The 23,249-nt window shown below is 39.7% G+C and overlaps 2 protein-coding genes across 2 annotated transcripts; both read left to right on the top strand.

Annotated features, from left to right (window-relative positions):
* Positions 1-480: 480 nt before the first annotated feature.
* Positions 481-4,558, top strand: LOC116023520. The gene is made up of 7 exons (XM_031264524.1): positions 481-564; positions 2,265-2,908; positions 2,972-3,230; positions 3,294-3,576; positions 3,899-4,107; positions 4,201-4,320; positions 4,496-4,558. The coding sequence occupies exons 1-7, from the start codon at positions 481-483 to the stop codon at positions 4,556-4,558; spliced, it is 1,662 nt and encodes a 553-aa protein (XP_031120384.1).
* A 12,245-nt stretch (positions 4,559-16,803) lies between these two features.
* Positions 16,804-17,502, top strand: LOC116023519 (proline-rich receptor-like protein kinase PERK9). Its single transcript, XM_031264523.1, has one exon. The coding sequence runs from the start codon at positions 16,804-16,806 to the stop codon at positions 17,500-17,502; it is 699 nt and encodes a 232-aa protein (XP_031120383.1).
* The last annotated feature ends 5,747 nt before the right edge of the window (positions 17,503-23,249 follow it).

The following is a 23,249-nucleotide window of genomic DNA, read 5'->3' as shown; positions in this document are numbered from 1 at the left end:
CACTAGTTACTAATATATTCATGTGAAGCTAATCCTAACGAAAATGGTGTTTGAACGGTTGCAAATATAGTAATAAACAAGAATAATGAAAGCTAATTGATGAAAACAATATAGAGAGAGTGGGATTTTTGGGTTCGAGTGTTTAATCTCCTAGTGCCAAACTAAGGTGAGATATGTAATTCGGGTTCTAACAAATGTGGATGATTGCATTCACAAAAGGGAAGGAATTACGTACTCCCATAATTCAAACCCACGATAAGGAACTAATCAAGAACAAGCAATCTAAACGGAATCCCTTAATGATAAGTGCAAAAGATGCCATCCTTACAAGGTCATTCTCGGATCATCTAGTGCACATTTCATGGCTTTTATGTTTGATTTGATCCTTAATTGCATTAGAATTCTTAATATTGTCATTGGACCCCGTTCCACACTTTGCAAATTGTTTTGTAGGTAAAAAGGAGTGTTTAAAGACAGAAAATGGCTATATTTCGGAGAAGGATTCGCAAGCCGAAGTTGGAGGACGAAATAGGCCTTGGACGGGTCCATGAACGCGCGTCCAAGGTGGTGTCCAGCCTTGGACGCAACCATGGACGCGCCACCTTGGACGCGCGTTCAAGGTGGCGTCTACATTTTTGCTCTCTGAAGTTTGTGCAGCAGAACAGCAGACCACCTTGGACGCGCCCATGGACGCGCGTCCAGGGTGGCGTCCATCAGATCCCTCTCTGAAGTTTCAAGTCTGGACGCGATTAACTGCTTGGACGCGCCCATGGACTCGCGTCCATCATGGCGTCCATCGCGGAATTTTGGCGGAAATGCAAGGTTTAAAAGGGGAGATGAGCCAATTTTCAGGGGAGATCCATCACACTTCAATCTTAGATCACCTTAGAATATTTCTCTCTCTAGGATTAGCCTAGAGAGATCTCTCCCAATTCACTCCACATTGCAATTCATAGGCTTAGATTAGAATTAGAGAAGAATTCCATTGATGCAAGATTGTGATCAACATTCAAGTTCAAGTTCAAAGTTCAATTTCAAGCTAAGTCTTCATTTTAATTTCTTGTCATTACTTTTGCCTTTTGCTATTTCAATTCCAAGTATGATTAGATAGATCTTTGTGGATTTGGATTGAGCAATTTTGTATGGATATTCTTGAGCTTTGAATTGATCAATTAGGTTTTACAATTGCTTTGATTATGAGTTTGATTGTGTGAGTGGTGATCTACTTTGACTCTTGTGTAGGGGTGATCAACCTATATGAGAGGTGTTTGGAGAAGGAGTCTCATCTACGAGAGTAGAGTTACTCCTTAGCCTAGCCTAGCACATTTCCTTCCCGCCTTCGAGAGAAGGGGGATTGGAAGGCAAATAGCACACCATGTGTTCGATAATTTGCCTCATCTAGCCTAGTTGCCATGAGAATGGGACTATGGGACTATGGACTAGATGATAGGCCAATGACCACGATAGTGGCATTGGCATAGTTGCCTTGCCTCATTTTCATTATCTAAGTGTTGCTAGCCTAATATCTTAGGAAATCAAGGATACTTATATGAGTTGCAAGATCCAAATCCTCCTTTCCAATTGATTGTATCCAACGTTTGTTCCTTATTTTCATTATTTTTCATGCACATTTCTTACTATGCTTGGGTTAGCTTTCAAACACTAAACACTCTTGTGCTTAATTGCCTTACCGCTCAAATTCCCTCCTTGCCATCCTTTGAGAACGATACTCGGAAACTTCTTTCCGTTTTAACACCTACTTCTTTCCATTTTAACACCTACTTCTTTCCATCCATCTAGAGAAAGCTACCTCATTAAATGGCGCCATTGTCGGGGATGACATCGGTTTTTGAGTAGTAAGTGCCTTTGGATTAACATGAGCAAGTGTTCAAGTTAGAGAGTCTAACCCCCCATTTACTTTCTATTTTTGTAATTTACTTTGTTTACGTTTTAATCTTTTTTGTCATTTCATTTGCTACTACTCTCACTTGCAACTATTTCTAGTTGCAAAACACTCTCTTGTCTTTGTGTTGATAGGTTGATCCTCTATAATGTATTCTCAAGTAAGATATCAACAAGAGGATTACTATGAGGACCAAGGACGATATAGGCAACCAAGGGGAGGCTATAATGCTCAAGTTTCTAACCCCTATGGTTATAGAGATTATGAGGACTATGAACAACCTTACTCAAGGACATATGGATCTTCACAAGAAGAATACCAACCAAGAAGGTAACCATCAAGACCTCAATATGATGATAAGGCATATGATGAGTATGATGATCCACCACGAAGGCAAATATCAAGAACTCAATATGATGATAGAGAATATGGTGATTACCACTACTCAACGAGAGCTCCACCACCACCTCAAAGAAGAACCATATATGATGAGCCACCGGAGAGTTACCAAGAGTCTTATCATGGTCACGATTATGAGCATTCAAGTCGGGCCCAACCACTAAGGAGAGACACCTCCTATGATCATTCAAGGGAATACCGGACACCTAGCAGGTATTGCCGGGATGATTATGAGAAGGACTATCATGATCAAGAAGACTATTCTTATGAATACCAGGGGTATAAGAGGAGTGCATCTCACCAAAGCTACAATTCAAAATCTTACCAATCTACCCACTATGACGAGGATGATGACTACCCTCAACAAAGAGGATTCTCTAATTCTCAATCCTACAACCCTTACCCATCCCAAGCCTACTCTCCACAATCTTACACTCAAAACACACCTCCACCCAAAAAGAAATCTATTATCGAGCACATGTATGACCATTGGTTGAAACCCAAGCCAAGAGACCCAAATGACCGCTTCAAGACCATTGAGGAACACATGTTTGAAGATATGAACCGACAAGTGACTTGTTATGCTTGTAAAGGGCCTCACTATAGGTATCAATGCCAAAAGTACCCATATTGCAAGAAATGTAATACTAAATTCTCATGTGAATGTAGGTACAAGCACCATAAGGACGAAGTTGATCAAGAGTGCAATGCCAAGCCGCAAGGAAAATATGGATTAAGTGAGGAAACTTGGGCATTGGCTAGGCGTTTGGGAATCACCATTGTGCCAGATGATAGCATTGAGGAGGAAGTCATTGAAAATACAAAGGAGAGAGGGCAAGAGATCCCCGTTATTGAACAAATGCAAGAACAAGCAAAGGGAAATCACGACATGAGATATGGAAATACGGTGGAAGAAGGTAATGAGGAAGTATAAATAGTGGGGGAAGATGAAAATCCATGTGGTGACACTATTGAGCTTGCATGTGGTAAGACACTTGACCCTATTAGTGGTAGCACTACTCTTGGTGATAAAATTTCTAAATCTTGGGCCGACATGTGTGATGAGAATGATGATTGTGATGATATTGTTATGCCTATTGGTGTTGATAATGCTAATGTTGATTGTGTTGCTGATGAACTTGAAAAAGTGGTAGGTATGACTAGCGAAAATAATTGCATAATTGAAGATGTTGATAATGAGGTCAATTCTTTCAACCCTTGTGATTTTAATGATAATGATTCATTTGACTCCTCCGATGATGATGATGAAAATTGTTTTGATACTTGTGAAAATAATTCTTTCAATTCCATGGAGAATAATTCAATAGAGTCGTGTGTGGATAATTTCTCTAATCCTTATGATAGCAACTCTTCCAATTCTCGTGCGGACAATTCTTTCATTTCTTTAGATGATAATGATGGTCTTGAGTCTTTTACTTTCGGTGATAGTTCTTTGTCAAATGAACATGTTGATGATTTGCATGAGATGCTTTGTGGTGATGATGCTATGAAAATTGATGCTAGCTTGTGTGATTTAATTAATATTGAATAATTGCCTCGATGATGCTTTGTATATTCATGACTTGCTTGGTGAAGTTGAGGAGGAAACGAACGATTATGTACGGGATGTTTTGTTAAGTAAGGAAAAAGAGTGGGGTGAGGAGAGTGTGACTATAGAAAAGGAAAATGAAGAAGAAAATTTTGAAAATAAGAATGTGTTGTTTGAGGAAGTTCATTGCAAAATCATAGAAGAGGAAAAGGAAGAAATAAGGGATGAGAGTGTTAGGGAGGAAGTTGAGGAGAAAGTGAGAAATGATGAAAAGGAGTTTGGTGAAAAGAAGAAAAATGAAAAAAAAAAGTAAGTTGGAAGAAAATAGCATACTCATGGACATGGATAGTTGCCAACCTTTGGAAGAGAGTATGCTATGTATAAAATTAAAGGAGTTTGTCAATGCCCGACATTTGAGACATATCTTGAAGAAAGAGTGGATGGGGCAAAAGGGCTTGTCCCCGTCCAAGTATGTTGGAATGAGGGCTTGAAAGTTTCGTAGGGCTACGAACGTTAAACGGAGCGCTTCTCGGGAGGCAACCCGAGGTTATCTTACATTTTTATGCATTTTGTTTTTGTTGTTTACTTTTGCTTTCAATAAGTTTTTCATTAATGGAAGTTAAATTCTCTAATATGGTTTGTAGTATTGCAATGTGTTTGATGATAGTGTAGGAAAATTGATAAATGGCTCAAAGCTAAGAGGATGATTAAAGGCAATGTACTTGAAGAGATGCAACAAGGGAGTCTCTTTATCTCTCTTGTCTTTTGTTATTTTGTCTTTGTGCTTAGCTTTTAAAGTGTGGAAACCGGAGGTTTCTTTGTATTGCATTGCATTTGTTTGAATCTTTCATAAAAGCGTTTTGTGTGATCCTTATAGCCCATAGCACACTTTTAAAGTGTGGAAACGGGCACGGCTTTAGTTTAGACCTTGTAACTTTCCCACCGTGTGTATAGTGTGAACATCAAGTACGATGTTCATTTTAAAGTGTGGAAAGGGAAATCACCGTTTTGTGCTTAAAAACTTTGATCTATTAAGTGATGCTTAGCGTAGAATTTTGTATATGTTTGAAGTGAATACATTGTTTAATCTATCTTAGAAAATGCGTGCTTTGAAGGAACGTTTGAGTCTCAATTTGGAATATCCCTTGAAATAAAACTCTTGTACACTTTTAAAGTTGTTGATGTTTGTATGCTTGCATGATGTTCACCCTTTATTTAGTTCGGACCATGGTCAAGGAGGTAACGAAGTGGGAGTGTGCACTTGTCAACCCTAGTAAGATAATTTTTACTAAGCCCGGAAATGAATATAATCCTTTTGTTTTGCTCTCCCAAAGGTGGTGTGTGGGGTTGTGAAGGTGAAGCTTGTTATCTTATGTTCAAAAGAGCCCAACGATGCCAAAACCCCAAAAGAGCCCAATGAGGCCACCTTAGGAAATGAAAAAAAAAAAAAGAGAACCGTCTTGCTAGGACATTGGGGCAACCATTGCACCGTCTTCGAAAAAGCGTAGAGCTCTACGTGAAGTCGGTTGCCCCGATGCAAGGTCTTGGGAGACGAGAAAATTAAAGAGAGTCATTCCGCCAAGATTCGGGCACCTATTGCACCGTCTTCGAAAAAGCATGGAGATGCATGTGAAGTCGGGTCGCCCGATGAGGTTATCTTGGGGAATGAGAAAAGGAGAGATCTATCCCGTTGGGACCGGGCACCCATTGCACTGTTCTCGAAAAAGCATGGAGCTCCATGTGAGATCCGGTAGCCCGATGGTTGGTCCTGAGGGGTAGTAGTGACCCTTGTTAGCCTTTTTCACATTAGTATCTAGGGGGCTTGAGGTTATAAGGGTGGTCAAATAGAGTTGGCTTGTGTACATCGTTCCCACTAGTTGGCTCGGCTAGTGGCCCGTTCTAAATGATTGGTGAACTTACTTTTTGGATTGCATGCTTGAAAATTGTATGGAAAAAGAGCTAATTAAAATGAATTGTTTTAGCCAAAGGGCTTTTGTTTCTTGGGATATTCGTTGTTGAGAATCTAGGGTTCGTTTGAAGGCACATTTTTCATGATAACATAAAGAGTGTATTGATTTCAAATATGTGCATCGTTCTTGTGTCTTAGCTTACGTGCATATCAAAGTTTGTGGCATCCTTTGCACTTATGTGTTGCTTGTTCAAGGATAGCTTGCTTGAGGACAATCAAGCAAGGTCTAAAGTGTGGAAAGTTTGATAAGTGCAAAAGATGCCATCCTTACAAGGTCATTCTTGGATCATCTAGTGCACATTTCTGGCTTTTATGTTTGATTTGATCCTTAATTGCATTAGAATTCTTAATATTGGAGTCATTTTCATTTTTGGTCCTATTGTTATTAAGAAATTGCCAATTTTAGTCCACTTCATTAATTTTTGCTACATTGCAGCCAGTCTTATTTAGTTCTTGCCATTTTTAGTCCACCATTAAAATTTTTGTCAAATAACCGTCCAAAATAGGGGTATTTTGGTCTTTTCATGCTTTGATCATCTCCTTAACCCTTTTGCAGTAGTTTTCCTTACACATTTTCATCCAATGAAGAGGTCCGGCGAAAGTCATGGCTTCGTAATGTGGCTCACATGGCTTTCGCTAGACCTCTTCATTGGATGAAAATGTGTAAGGAAAACCACTGCAAAGGGTCAAGGAGATGACCAAAGAATGAAAAGACCAAAAATACGCCTGTTTAGGACAACCATTTGACGAAAATTTTAACGGTGGATTAAAAGTGGTAAGGACTAAATAAGACTGGCCGCGATGTGGTAAAAATGAATGAAGTGGACTAAAATTGGCAATGCCCCAATAACAATAGGACCAAAAATGGAAATGACTCCTTAATATTGTCATTGGACCCCGTTCCATGCTTTGCAAATTGTTTTGTAGGTAAAAAGAAGTGTTTAAAGACAGAAAATGGCTATATTGCGGAAAAGGATTCGCAAGCCGAAGTTGGAGGACGAAATAGGCCTTGGACGCGCCCATGAAAGCGCGTCCAAGGTGGCGTCCACATTTTTGCTCTCTGAAGTTTGTGCAGCAGAACAGCAGACCACCTTGGACGCGCCCATGGACGCGCGTCCAGGGTGGCGTCCATCAGATCCCTCTCTGAAGTTTCAAGTCTGGACGCGATTAACTGCTTGGACGCGCCCATGGACGCGTGTCCATCATGGCTTCCATCGCGGAATTTTGGCGGAAATGCAAGGTTTAAAAGGGGAGATGAGCCAATTTTCAGGGGAGATCCATCACACTTCAATCTTAGATCACCTTAGAATATTTCTCTCTCTAGGATTAGCCTAGAGAGATCTCTCCCAATTCACTCCACATTGCAATTCATAGGCTTAGATTAGAATTAGAGAAGAATTCCATTGATGCAAGATTGTGATCAACATTCAAGTTCAAGTTCAAAGTTCAATTTCAAGCTAAGTCTTCATTTTAATATCTTGTCATTACTTTTGCCTTTTGCTATTTCAATTCCAAGTATGATTAGATAGATCTTTGTGGATTTAGATTGAGAAATTTTGTATGGATATTCTTGAGCTTTGAATTGATCAATTAGGTTTTACAATTGCTTTGATTATGAGTTTGATTGTGTGAGTGGTGATCTACTTTGACTCTTGTGTAGGGGTGATCAACCTATATGAGAGGTGTTTGGAGAAGGAGTCTCATCTACGAGAGTAGAGTTATTCCTTAGCCTAGCCTAGCACATTTCCTTCCCACCTTCGAGAGAAGGGGGATTGGAAGGCAAATAGCACACCATGTGTTCGATAATTTGCCTCATCTAGCCTAGTTGCCATGAGAATGGGACTATGGATTAGATGATAGGCCAATGACCACGAGAGTGGCGTTGGCATAGTTGCCTTGCTTCATTTTCATTATCTAAGTGTTGCTAGTCTAATATCTTAGAAAATCAAGGATACCTATATGAGTTGCAAGATCCAAATCCTCCTTTCCAATTGATTGTTTCCAACGTTTGTTCCTTATTTTCATTATTTTTCATGCACATTTCTTACTATGCTTAGGTTAGCTTTCAAACACTAAACACTCTTGTGCTTAATCGCCTTACCGCTCAAATTCCCTCCTTGCCATCCTTTGAGAACGATACTCGGAAACTTCTTTCCGTTTTAACACCTACTTCTTTCCATCCACCTAGAGAAAGCTACCTCATCACTTAACAAATATGCCCTCTCCCAAGGTGCAAAAGTGAGTGCTCTAATATATGCCCTAACTTCCATTAAGACACAACTATAGAAAGATACAAGTAATTTAGGCCTTTAAACACAAGCATCACAATAGAAATCACAATTGCATCAAAAGTGTAAAACCCAAATATAAAACATCACATTAAAACATTAAGAACAAGGCACAATAGGTTCATAAACAACTTTCACCCAAAAATCCCTAATAAGCTTAGCCACTCATGGCTAGTATTGAATTTAAAGCACAAATGTCAAAGAGTTTACAAAAACTAAGAAAGTAAAGGAAAATGGGAAGAAATTCTCCCGAATCTAGTCTTCCTAGCCTCTCCTTCTTCCTCCAAAGCTCTTGTAGCTCCTTGATGGTGAGTATCTTCTCCTAAAGTTGGTGGATCCCTCCTTCAACTCTTGAATGGATAACACCCTTTACTCTCACCCCTTTTTGTCTCCAAAAACGCAGCTTAGGTCTAGGGTTTTGGGAAAATGAGCCTTATATAGTGGGAACAAAAATAGGGGTAAAATAGGCAATTCCGCGAAGCTAAAATCTGTACTGCACAGGATTCTCGACGCGTCGAGACAGGGGCTCGACGCGTAGAGCCTTGGGTTCTTCAGAATAAAACGCTCACTGGAATCTCTCGACGCATCGAGCCTAGGGCTCGAATCATCATGCACTAGAATGTTTCGTCGTGACGAGCAGGGTTCTGGACGCGTCCAGCTCTCAATATCAGCGTTCTTCATTCATTTCGACTCTAGGCATGCCTTCAAACGTTCCCTTGCTTTCGATTTGATCTAAAATGGTTTCAAAACACTAACAAACAACATAAAACACTCAAATCAAGAATGAAACCATATCTAATTGAGAAAGCAAGGAATATGCATTGGAAATGGCAATTTAATTCATTTAAGCTCAAAAGTTGATTCAAATCCATTAGAAAAATATGCACAATTGAGATTATATCAATAATAATTACTTTTATTATCATTACTAGTTTTATACATGCATTGCGCAAATGGGTTAATGCCCAATGTTTATATTTAAATAAGGGTCACACTTGTGTGAGACCGTCTTACGGGTCCTTGTTCGTGAGACGGGTCGGGTCGGGTCAAAGCACCAAGCAAAGGTCATACTTATATGTGCAAATGCCATACTTATATGCTCAAATATAACACTAATCAAGAATACAATTTTTGTTACTTATAAGAGAAAAAGTAATACATTTTTCATAATAAGTAATGTTGACAAGTGCCGTGATGGACAATTTTAATATAGTCCTCGCAAGTGCACAATCACTGTAGTAATAGTGTGCAAAAAGCAAGGGTCGAACCCACAGGGAATTGATGCAATGCAATTTAATAAAACCAAATAACTTAAAGGAGTAGAATGAGAGAATTCAAAATAAAGTTTCAAGTGCAGTGAATTAAACCAAATAAAAAAAACTTAGAAAAATAAAATATAAAATAATAAAAAAAACAAGGAGATTAGACAAATAAAATATAAAATAATAAAAAAAACAAGGAGATTAAGATAGCAGTTAATCAAAGATGAAAGGACTAGGAACATGAATCAATTACCACTACTAATCTTGCACCTATGTTCAACCTTACCGATTAATTAATTAAGGGTTCATTCTTTTCTTTAGTGTGATAACCTTGTATGGCGTCCAAAGTAAATCACGTGCTTTAACCATTCTTGTACTTATACTTATTTAAACAGTTAAAACCCTTTTAGTGTAAAAGAACTACGGAATACCCAATTTAGAACCAAATAGACAATATAACCAAATTATCTACTCGTTTATCTTCAGAAGCATGGAATTAATAGGCATGATCTTTACTCTAAAAATTTCCTCAATTCAGTTCAATTATGTTAAAGTTGATCACCCAGTAACACAATGAATTACTAAAGTAAGATTAAAGGGTAAATAAACTTGATTCAATTGGTAAAATTAAACATAAATTAATGCAATTCATGGCAAAATCATCATATTCCTAGAATAAAATACTTAACAGCTCATAATTGGTTCAATAGAAAGAAGCTCACACACCATCATTTGTTCAAAAAGTTATTGCAAGAGAATTGGCTAAAATAAAGAATAAAGAAAGGGAAAAAGAATTGCTGTAATTGATGTTGTCGCAAAGAATTGGAATTGGCAATTTGAATTGATTTGCTGACAATGTGGAAATTGTTGCCCTAAACCAGACTCCCTAAAACCCAAGAAACAAAGCTGATGCGCCCAGAAGTTGCGTTGCACTAGACCAACCTCCACCGCCCAAGAGTGCCAAAGGAAAATTCCACCGCCGGATCGGAATTAAAGCCTTCGCATCGGAGTTCACCATGCCTGCGAATGCCGACCGGAGTTCCTCCCTTCACCCCCACCGGAATTGGTCCAGGGCAAAATTGATGATGAATGGTGACCGACTGGAAGTCGTTTTATACACCCAGCTTCAACCGTACATTCGTGATTAAGATGGAGGATAGCCGAAAAAAACTCTTGAACCAGGGAACATCGTCCGATAGCTCAGTTCGCGATCCCCTTCTTTCTTTCGCATCGGCTTCTTTGACTAACGAAAAGCAGGAAAATAATAGTAATAGTAATAACCTTATTAAATTAGGGTAAGAATTTATTTGGCTGTCAAATTTAAATAACAAAATTAATTTAATAACAAAAACAACTCCATATATTAACAGTATTATTAATAATTACTTATAAAACTAATAAATAGAAATAGGTATAAAATTAGCTAACTATAGCAATTTAATAATAAAAATATTATTTAAAATAAACCTAAAAATAATGTTTATCATGCCCCTTACTTATAAGGGCAAATATAATACTTTTGAGGAAAAATATAATAATTTTAAATCGAAATGTAAAAGTATTGTATTTTTCCTTAAAAGTATTACATTTACCCTTATAAGTAACAAAAATTTTATTCCTTATTAGTATTACATTTGAGCATATAAGTATGAAATTTGTGCATATAAGTGTTACATTTGCATATTGACCCGACCCGACCCGACCCGACACGTCTCATGGTGAGACGGTCTCACAAAAGTTTTTGCCTTTAAATAAATATTTGAAAGTATATCAATGCAAGATTATATAGGAGAAGTTTACACATAGGTTACTGAATGTCTAATTTGTTTATTTAAATATGTAACTCAAAGTATATAAATCAAAGACAATATAGGAAATTCATTATAATTGTCACTAAAATAAATATTTGCAACTTTGAAAAATCTATAGTCTAAATACTTGTCTAAAAACGATAGTCAAAATAAATACTACTTTTAGTTTGGATTTTTCTAAGTATTCTTAGGGTGTGTTTGGTAACGCGGAAAATAACTTCCAGAAAATGTTTTCCAAGTTTTCGGTAATTGGCAACGTCCGGAAAATGCGATCAACAGAAAATATTTTCCGTTGACCATGGAAAATCAAGCTAAATTCCGGAAAACAACTTAAAATTTTTTTTTCCGTAAGTCATTTTCCGAAAGTCAAAATGGTTATTTCGCATGTTCTCGGCCAAAATGGCCATCTCACCCATTCTGGTGGAAACCAGAGCCGGACCTTTGTTTTTTTTTCTTTTATAATAAATATTATTTTATATTTTAAATAAAATAATAAAATATATAATTATAGAATTCTACTCATTTTCCAGAAAATGAACCAAACACACCAAGACAGTTTTCCATAACGCAACCAAACACTGGAAATGAAAATATTTTCTGGAAAGTGACTCATTTTCCTGAAAACATTTTTCGGAAGTCATTTTCCTGCTTTCCAAATGGACCTTAATTCTCTTTTGAGTAACATTGTGATTGTCTTCATCTTCACTATTTGTCCTCTTCATTTTTGTTGGTAGTGTGTTATTTGCAATTAGGTTACTATTGGTAGCATAGAATACAATGTCATGCAATGAGATTATGATGTAGGAAGCTATATATTTTCCTTTAGACGTTCTGCTTAGGTTTCATTGGTCCGATCCAACCATTATTGTTGAATGAGTTATTGAAGTAGTAGTTTTAGTGGTGGTGGAAAGATGGAATAAGAAGGGTAAAACGGAGAAGAAGTTCCCCGAGTGTCGGTCTCAAGGATGGCAAATTGGAACCAAGTCAAGTGATTGGCATTCAAAGGAGTTGGTCTCTAATAGTTGCAATAATCCACTATGGTAACAAGGAGCATTTGGATGGAGGAGTTGAACAAAAGAAAGCAAGTAGGAAACCAAATGAATAAAGCATAGGGAATGAGTTGTGTGCAACCATGATGCACCATCGTGTCTCTACGGTATAGGAAAAGTGGCTTGCGTGTTTGGTTATTCCCGGGTGATGTGCTACTACCGTTCCCCCTTTGGGTACTCGGAACTCTCTAGCATTGGAGTACCTTTAAGCAACCAAGAGGCTTAGAGGCATTTTCACAAACACTTAACATACATCACCTACCTACTAATCCTCTTAAGGATCTACATAGGAAATCACAATTGATTGGAGCTTGCATTTAATTCTAGCACTATCATGCATAGATCAAAGCCTTAGAACATTCAAAGAGGTTATCAATCTCAAAGAACACACACAAATCATCGATTATGAGCAAGAACAATAGATTCAATCCACACAATCAAATCTCCAATCTAAGAATTAGAAATCAACATTTATCATCATGCAATTCCACTACTCAATCCCTATTAAAAGTCTACCTAATCATATTAAGCAAATGAAATCAACAAGATCTAAAATCATAAATGGGAATTGAAATAGCAATAGAATTGAAACAAGATCAATGATAGAAATAGGAATTACCTAATCAAAACCAAAGTAGAATCCAATAGAATGCTTGAATGTAAATTGCTTCTTCCCAAAATGACTCAAAGTAGACTATTGATGAAATGTAAACCTAAAGACTAAGCTCTGGAAATGAAAAATCTAATCTAAACCTAAGCTACTGCTTAAAATTTCGGCAAAAGCCTCTTAAATAGGCGATGATTCTGGGTTGTGTATGAGGGTGAGTACGCCCGTACTCAAGCTCGTATGCGACGGTTTTCTGGCTATAAATCCTTCTTCATGCTCCGTTTGCTCGTGGCCATCAATGCTGTCAATGCTGAGGAGCTGAACGTCTGAGGAGCTGAACGTTGGTCATCAATGCTGAGGGTCAATGCTGAGGAGCTGAACGTCTGAGGAGCTGAACGTTGGTCATCAATGCTGAGGAGTTGGACCGTTGCGCATTGATGCTGAGGAGTGAGGTGTTGAACGGTTGGTTGAACGTTCGTTGCCTTGCCTCTGGTTCCTGCTAGTGGTTCCGGGTCGGGTGCTGCTAGCCTGATTACTCTGTCACCAGTCCCCCCACTCCCTAGCCAACGAGAGTGGTTGAGGTGGTTTGGGAGTAATGACCAGCCTAAAAATTGTTTTGTTTGTATCGTTTTTTTTTTTTTGTTGCATCCTCACCTCGGCACCGTGCCGGGGTCACGTAGCTGTGACTTCGGCACGGGGCCGAGGTAGCATGACCTCGGCTAGCGCCGAGGTCACGTCGCTGCGTGACCTCGGCCAGTGCCGAGGTCATGGTACGTGACCTCGGCCAGCGACGAGGTCACGTCGCGGTACGTGACCTCGGCGCTGGGCCGAGGTCACGTCGCTGTGTGACCTCGGCCAGTGCCGAGGTCATGGTACGTGACCTCGGCGCCAGGCCGGGGTCACGGTACGTGACCGTACCTCGGCGCTGGGCCGAGGTCACGCCGTTGATTTTTTTTTTTTTCTTAGGGCTCTTGCGTGAGTTTACTTCGACCATTCGTAGGTTCGGTCAAAGGTCAGCTCTCCCGTCAGGTAGCTAGCGAGATCGGATCTCGTGCCGGCCCTAATGGACTAGAGTGTGGTGTTTTCGTAGCAAAGCCTTAAGCTTTACCCAGAAAACACCCTCCGAGGTCAGCTCTCCCGTCAAGTAGCTAGTGAGATCAGATCTCGTGCTGGCCTTAAGGGATTAGAGTGTGGTGTTTTTTGAATCCAAGCCCTTGGCTGGGCTCAGAAAAAACACTCTCCCGTTAGGTAGCTAGCGAGATCGGATCTCGTGCCGGCCCTAAGGGATTAGAGCTTAGATTTTTTATTATTATTTTGTTTTTAACAAAATTGATCAGGGCAGACCATGACCAACTACTGAGTCCTTTTGCTTATGGAGGTGAACGCACAAGTGAAGGAGGCAGATGTACAAGTGGAGGCGATAGACGTACTTGAGGAGACGGATGCACTAGTAGAGGATGCGAGTGCACAAGTGCAGGAGGCGTGTGAGTGCACAAGTGCAGGAGGCGGATGCACAAGTGGAGGAAGCAAAAGCACTTGAGGAGGAAGCAAACGCACTTGAGGAGGATACGACGCACTTGAGGAGGCGGCGCTGCTCGAGGAGGTGACGTAGCGCTTGACGCTGCTTGAGGAGCAGCGCCACTTGATGAGGTGACACCCACTTGATGAGATGACTCTGCTTGAGGAGCAGCGCCATGAGGTGACACCCGCTTGATGAGGTGACGCTGCTTGAGGAACAGCGCCACTTGAAAAGGGCGAATGCACTAGATGAGGTGACGCTACTTGAGGAGCAGCGCCACTTGATGAGGTGACACCTGCTTGATGAGGTGACGCTACTTGAGGAGCAGCGCCACTTGAAAAGGGCGGATGCACTAAATGAGGTGACACCTGCTCGAGGTGGTGACACTGCTCGAGGAAGTGACGCTGCTCGAGGTGGTGACACTGCTCGAGGAAGTGACGCTGCTCGAGGTGGTGATGCTGCTTGAGGTGGTGACACTGCTCGAGGTGGTGACGCTGCTTGAGGTGTTGACGTTACTCGAGGAGGTGACGCTACTCGAGGATGTGACGCTGCTCGAGGAGGTGACTCTACTGCTTGGAAGTCCACGGCTTGGATGGGAGCCGCGTTCACTTGGTAACGCCACTGCTTGTATGTCCCCTTGGATGGGAGCAGCGTTCACTGGTAACGCCACTGCTTACCAGAGGTGAACGACTCTACTACTTGGAAGTCCACGGCTCGGATGGGAGTAGTGTTCACTTGATAACGCCACTACTTGTAAGTCCACTGCTTAGATGGGAGCAGCGTTCACTAGGTAGGGCCACTGCTTACAAGAGGTGAACGCACAAGTGAAGGAGGCAGACGCACTTGAGGAGGAAGCGCCCGTGGTTGTTGTTGAGTTGGCTACGGAGATCACCCTTGCGGCGATCTCCCACGCGGTTACTTGCTGTTGAGCTATTTACGAAGATCACCCGAGGGGTGACCATTGAGCTGCCCATGAAGATCACTCGAGGATCACCCGAGGGGTGACCATTGTTCACTCGATGAGAATCATGAGAGCTGTTGGATCCGGGATGACCATTGTTCACTCGATGAGAACCATGAGAGCTACTGGATCCGGGATGACCATTGTTCACTCGATAAGAACCATGAGAGCTGCTGGATCCAGGATGACCATCGATAGTGATGAGATGAGCTGGGTGTGGTTTTGTGAATTTAGCCTGAGATGTGATCTCGGCTCTCAATGAAAGCACCAATGACGGTAATAATGTGTTTACCGGTATATTATTTGAGTATTTGAATGTTTGAATACAGTAGTGAGCGTAGTGCTCAGTGTACAAGTGAGTTCAGTATCTATTGTCTAAGTTCAAGTGTCGTCCCTCTACAAGTGTTTTTGTGAGCCTTTTATTTTGTTCAGCTCAGTAATGGAGCATTAAGGCTGCTGAACGTTGGCCATCAATGCTGTCAATGCTGAGGAGCTGAACGTCTGAGGAGCTGAACGTTGGTCATCAATGCTGAGGGTCAATGCTGAGGAGCTGAACGTCTGAGGAGCTGAACGTTGGTCATCAATGCTGAGGAGTTGGACCGTTGCGCATTGATGCTGAGGAGTGAGGTGTTGAACGGTTGGTTGAACGTCCGTTGCCTTGCCTCTGGGTCCTGCCAGTGGTTTCGGGTCGGGTGCTGCTAGCCTGATTACTCTGTCAATTAATTTGACCACATTTTACCCAGACTTTGTTAAAGTTGGACAATTTTAGTTGGACAATGTTAGTCCAAAGTTAGTCTTACCGTTTGTCAGCCGTGTATTTGAGCGGCATTCCGTCCTTTCAAGTCCAGGACTGTGAAGTCTTTCTCAGAAACTTCACCATTCGGATTCGCTTGAATGGGCTATCGGATTTGATTTGCGCTATAGTGGTTGTTGGTCGTGCAATGGTGAATCAGTCAGCGCGAACAGGGTTTGGGTTTTTGAAAATTTTTTCTAAGATTTCTACCCGGATTTATTGATTCTGCATTTTGCTCGCTAGCGTAGAGTTTAGCTTTTTTGGTCTGTTAAGTGTTTGATGATTGGTTTGCTTGAACATTCCTGGACGCGTTTATGGATTTGTTGTGAACTTGTGATGAATGAAAGATGGGGATGGGGGATTTGATTTGTTTCGGTGTTGAATTGTCTAAAAACTTGAGCTTGACTAAGAATTGTTGAATTATTGCGTGAACTTTAATGCATCTGAGAAATGGTTAGATTTGGTTAGGATTAACAGGGAAATGTCTGGTAGTTTGTCTCCTAATTCTGCCCCAATGCCTGTTCCACAAATAGCTGCTACCCCACCACCGCAACCTTCACTTCCAAAATCTCTGGCGCCGGACCCCTCTTCTCAGCCTAATGCCAACAGTGGCACTCCTCCTTCTTTACCCCCACAGTCCCTTTCTGTGGCTAATGTAACATCTTCTCCTCCAATTTCTGTATCACCACCCCAATGGCTTCGTCGCCTCCACCTATAACATCTCCACCCCCAACTAGTCCACCACCTGCACCATCTTACCTACCACCACCACCACCTGCACCTCTGCTGAGTAGTTCACCACCACCTCCGGCTACTAATCCATCATCTAGCTCACCTCCACCTCAAGTGGAGCCCCCGAAAACTGGGGCTTCTCCACCACCAAAGTCGCCTGTGACTCCAACTCCACCATATACTCAGCCTCCAAAATGTTCTCCGCCTCCACCACCATCGTTTAGGCCGTTTGAAAATTCCCCTCTGCCACCAACTGCTGAGCCGCCTAAAAGTTCAACTCGAACTCCACCTTCACCATCTAAGCCACCCAAAAATTCACCTCCATCTATAGAATCCAAGCCTCCAAGAAGTTCACCTTTTCCTCCAAAATCAGATCCTACAAAAGCTTCACCCCCTCTACCTGTGTCATCGGTACCCCCTAATAACTCTCCCCAACCGCCAAGTCTGGTCCCTTCACTACTTTCTCTATCAACACTTCAACACTCCATCAGATGGTCTTTAAGGGTTTCGTCGCTGGTCGGTTGGTCTCTTCGTGTTGGAGGGAGACCAAGTAACAAGATGCCTGATGAATACTTGGACATGAAAGGACAAAATTGCCCTTGCACTTCACGACCATCAAACGGTAAAGTTAATTGTAGACTAACATTGTCCAACTTTTAATAACTTTGGACAAAATGTGGTCAAATTAATAAAACTGGACTAAATGTGTCCAAGTCACAATAAGTCTAGGATCAAAAATGGATTTTACTCATATTAGTATAAAGGAATCAACTTAGGGGTTCCAACCCTTCCCTTTATATGGTAGGTGGTGGGTTCGAGCCTCAGTGGAGGCAATATTGACTCTTGTGCTTCAATAGGTTGAGAAAGTAGTTATGAACAAATGCTGCATTGTAATAGAGTCAGTAGTATTCAAAAAAAAAAACTTAGGGGTTCCATATATCTATTTATTTAATGTAATAAAACAAATTAGACAAAATCTGTTCTTTTTACAAACTAGCACTAGTACCTTAATTACATATGAGACACTACCAACAAAAAATAAGCAGACAATCAATGAAAATGAAGACAATGACAAACCTATCCAAAAACGAATTAATAAAACTTAGAGTAATTCCAACCAAAAGTAGTATCTACATACTACCTAATACCATGTCAACTACAACAAGTATTTAGATAATTCTTTTTAGAAAAGTGCAAATTAAACATTAATTTTAATACCAACTATACTGAATTTCTCCTATATATATATATATATATATATATATATATATATATATATATATATATATATATATATATATATATATATATATATATATATATATATATATATATATATATTTATTCTTGCATTGATATACTTTAAATTACTTATTTAAATACAAACATTGTGCATTAAATCAGAGCCGTCCACGCAAACATTGAGACATTTCACAGGTCCCGGGAGCGACCATTCACGCATGAAAGACGCGTGAACAAGACGTTACAGAGAAATTATTTTTAGGGAAAATTTTGGGAGTCTATTTAAGGAGGCTTGATAGAATTTTCAGAGGAGGATACTTTTTAGAAAGTAGGAGAACATTTTTAGATTTATTCCATTCTTAGATTAGGTTTTACATTTCTCCTTGAAAATGAAGAATTGAAGCTTGGATTGGAGACTACATTTCATTTACTAGGTGATTTCTATTTGAATCTTATCTTTATTTTACATATCTTGTTTTGGATTGCATTAGTTTATGATCTTGAATTCTTGATTATGTGTGGCTAGTTCAATCTAGGGCTTGGATTGTGTGAATTTATGTTGCTAGTGTGAAGATCTTATTTCTTATTGTGGATTTGATTGCTTTGATGCTGGAAGATCTATTCTTGTCTATTAATTGTTGTTTTGATGAGATCTTTCATAGATTTGGCCATTCTATTGAGAGATTGATATCTTGACTCTATCATGGTATTAATTTTTCCTTAGCTAAGTTTTTATTCCACTTGGTTTTCTTAGCTTAAAGTTTTTGAATGAGACAACCTCATATAAAATATGTATTGAAATGTATCATATACTCTTTTCTGTTGACTAAGCTTTTTTTTTTCTCTTTTCCTTTAAATAAGCTTCTTTTTTTTTCTCACAGAGTTTTCTTAACAAGGTTTTAATGAAGCATGAATATAATAAGGTAATGGATTGGGGGTTGTTGTAAATATATCCACTTTTTGTGGCCATTACCTTAGTGGGGTGTTAGTTATTTCCCTAATTTTGAGGGCCACATGTTGGATGATGACGAGATGGTTACGAGAATGATATGAAGGTACCGGGATCTCTTATGGCAGATTAGAGATGCTAGTTTTCCTCCTATAATTTTGATCTGCTTGTATGATGTTGTAATAAAACTTCTATTGATGATCGAGTATTATTTTGCATAACAGGTATTACAGGTCATCTAGAGTTCCGGCCAACTCCGTCGAACCTCCGGCGAACATCCGATCAAATTCCGGCAACTAAAGTCATAATATCAACGACCAACAACCGTTGACTGTCGTTGTTGCCGGGAGATGGCGACCAGTTGGTCACCTTGGCCTTCTCCACTGCCGGAGATGGCGACGAAGTTGGTCGCCTTTTGCACGGCCAGAGAAGGCGACTAGCTATCTTTGGTAGAACGCGACTGGCGACAGCGACAGTCAACGATCGCCGGTCGTTGATATTGTGACTATAGTTGCCGGAATTTGGTCGGATGTTCGTCGGAGGTTTGCCGGAACTCTAGATGACCTGTAATACCTGCAATTACAGGTCACAAATTGGTTAGAGGGTTTGCTTGCTCCAAAATAATAAGTTTGAGGGTCTAGATGGACCATATTGTAGTTCATGGTGTTAGATGAACAATCAGTTGTAGTGCATAGGCCTATTTGACCCTTCTGCCTGATATATTTTGTTAATAAGAAATACAAAGTTTCCTAATAAAATAAAGTCTTAAGTATTTTGCAAAAAAGGACCTAATCATTATTGAGGCTAAAGTGTCATCTAGTATCATGAACTATATCCAATTATTCATGCCGCACCTTGAACTTTCATATCGTATATATCGAGCCACAAACCAACAAAAAAAAAAATTCACCTAGAACTTTTAGCAGGTTTCCCTGTCTTCCTGCTGACATGGCGCAGGTTTTCAACTGATGTGGCATTTCTTTTAACCTTATGTTGTCCATGTAAACATTTACAATATTAAAAATAAAAATTAAAAAAAAAACAAAAAACAAAAATCGAAGACCAAACAAACAAAAAAAAAAGCATTTCTATAAATTTGGAAAATTGAAAAAATACTAAACAAAAAATTAGACAAAAAAAATATAAATTCTGAAAAAAAAAATTGAAATATTGTAATTGCAAAATTGAAAAGTATACATTATGAAAATAAAGAGAAGAAAATTTTGATTATTTTAATATAATAATTTTGTTTTTTTTTTAATTTTAAATATGTAAACTCTTACATAGGCAATATAAGGTTAAAAGAAATGCCACATCAAACGCCATGTCAGCAGGAAGATAGGGAAACCTACTAAAAGTTGTAGGCGAAATTTTTTTGTTGGTTTGTAGCTTGATATATACGATATGAAAGTTCAGGGTGCAGCATGAATAATCGAATATAGTTCATGGTGCTATATGACACTTTAGCCAAAATAAAATGTAGCCTAAAAGTTGCTGAAATTTTCATTTTTCAATGTATGTTTATTTTAAAATATAATTGGTTTTCTTAAATACCTACTTTCAAAATTGCCGTCTAACTGCTTAATAAACCATGCTACTATCGACATTAATTATACATCAAGTTTTACAATGTTAACAATTTAGAAGAAAAATGAAAAATTGAAAAAAAAAATTTAAGTATACAAAGAATAACTATATATAATGAACAAGTTTATCTATACAGTTGATTAAACAAATACATTGTTGTCAATAACTTGTGCGCGCGAAATTGTTTAATGTATGATTGTCATGAGACATGTCGTGTTAATATGAAAATGTAATATTTATATTAAAAAATGTAATATTAATCAGAAATAAAGTGTTTGTTAATTACAAGGGAAAGTGTAATGCTTTTGAAGAATGATATTTAATATGTTATATGTCTGTAGTTAACATATTTGTACTTGCAATTAAAAGTTTATGTGTTTGTAGTTATCACGTACGTTATGTGTATATAATTACCACGTGAGCCTTCAATTTGTTTAAAAGTACAAAAAAAGTTAACTGTAAGTATAAAATGTATTATGTTCTAATTGTATGTACAAAATTTGAAGATTATTTTTGGATCAGAGTCCACAATACAAGGCAGAACTAGTACCCATAGTATAATTTCCCGCATTTCTTGACTCTTTCCCCCTCTGGGCTTCTAATAATAAGAATTCAAATATGGCCTACTTATTATTAAAATTGCAAAAAATAAAAAATAAAAGAAAAAGGAATTACTTACACTCATAATTTGTTTATATTTATATTAATGCAAGTGGTTTTATAGCAATATAAAATATACAATAATATTTAATTTTGATGTTATATTAAATTAACTATTTGTCATGCACTTTATGCTTAATTAGCACCTCTATGACTCTCCTTGTGGAACGTCACAAGATCGAATCCCGTGGATCATCGGTGGTGGTGTGGATTAGGTTTAGAATAATTGAATGTCTCAATCAGGTTAAGATTACAAGAGAATATATATACTAGCTACAGAGTTTGAATAGAAGTAGAACTAGTCTAAAATAGGAGTCCTAACACTCCCCCTCAAGCTTAGGAAGGCGCAGCAACCTGAAGCTTGTCACGCAAAAAGGAAAAACGAGGCGCAACCAAAGGTTTGGTGAAGATGTCCGCTAGCTGATCCTTAGTAGAGATAAAATTGACCTATAGATCACCTACAGCAACTTTGTCGCGAACAAAATGATAATCAATCTCAATGTGCTTTGTTCGCGCATGGAAGACCGGGTTTGCAAACATGTAGGTGGCGCCGAGATTAGCACACCATAACTTTGGGGGTGAGATATTAGAATACCCCAACTCACGAAGCAAAGACACCACCCAGGTCACTTCAGCACAAACATCTGCAATGGCCTTATACTTAGCCTCAGTAGAAGATCTGGCCATAGTACGTTGTTTTTTGCACATCCAAGACACCAGATTGGACCCCAAGAACACAGCAAATCCACTCGTAGACTTCCTATCTGTAGGACACCCAGCCCAGTCGGAATCAGAATATGCATGAATGGCAGAGTTAGAAGACTTACGAAGCAGCAAGTCAAAACTGGTAGTGCCCTGAACGTAACGCAAAACCCGCTTAAGCTGAGCCCAATGATCCACCGTGGGAGCATGCATCTGCTGACATAAAAGATTCACCGCATAAGAAAGGTCAGGACGGGTCACAGTGAGATACTGCAACGCACCTGCTAAGCTCCTATAGCGTGTAGGATCAGCATAAGGCTCCGAAGAAACATCCAAAGACCGTGACACTGGAACCGGAGTGGCCAAAGGCTTGCAGTCAGACATACCAGCCCGTTTGAGAATGTCTAACATATACCGCTGGTGAGATAACAGCAAGCCTCCAGGGGTAGACACAGTCTCAATGCCAAGAAAAAAAGACGGAGAGCCCATATCACGGATCTTGAAAGCCACAGACAACTTAGCTACAAGGTCAGACACCAAAACAGAATCACTGCCCATAAGTAAGATATCATCCACATAGACCAACAGATAAGCACGCAACTCCCCCTGAGTGAAAATAAACAGAGAAACATCGGTTTTGGATGCCCGAAAACCGACAGACAGTAAGAAAGTATGGAGTCTATTAAACCAGGCACATGGGGCCTGCTTAAGACCATACAAAGACCTTTGCAACAAGCACACATGATCAGGAAAGTCAGGATCAGCATAGCCAGGAGGCTGACTCATGTAAACCGTCTCATCTAATCTACCATTAAGGAAGGCGTTGTGCACATCTAACTGACGCACAACCCAACCAGAAGATAAAGCCAAAGATAAGAGCAAGCGCACAGTGGTAGGCTTAACTACCGGGCTAAAAGTGTCGAAGAAATCCTGCCCAGCCACCTGGTTAAACCCTTTAGCCACAAGACGAGCCTTGTGACGCTCAACCGATCCATCAGCCTTACGCTTAATGCGAAAGACCCACTTGCAACCAACAACATTCATACCAGCAGACAACGGCACAAGCTTCCAAGTCTGATTCTGCAACAAAACATTGAACTCCGCATCCATAGCATCTCTCCACTCAGGAGACCGAACCGCCTGGGAATAGCAAGTAGGCTCTGGAGAACTCACCTGAGCAGACAGAGCCACCAGAGTAGCACCTTCGGTCCGAGCACGGCTGCGTGTCATGGGTGGAGCCTCACGCGGTGCAGGGCGAGAAACAGGA

The sequence above is a fragment of the Ipomoea triloba genome, chromosome 6 (assembly GCF_003576645.1).
Source record: "Ipomoea triloba cultivar NCNSP0323 chromosome 6, ASM357664v1".
Lineage (NCBI taxonomy): Eukaryota > Viridiplantae > Streptophyta > Magnoliopsida > Solanales > Convolvulaceae > Ipomoea > Ipomoea triloba.
This window is presented reverse-complemented; position numbering and strand designations above follow the sequence as displayed.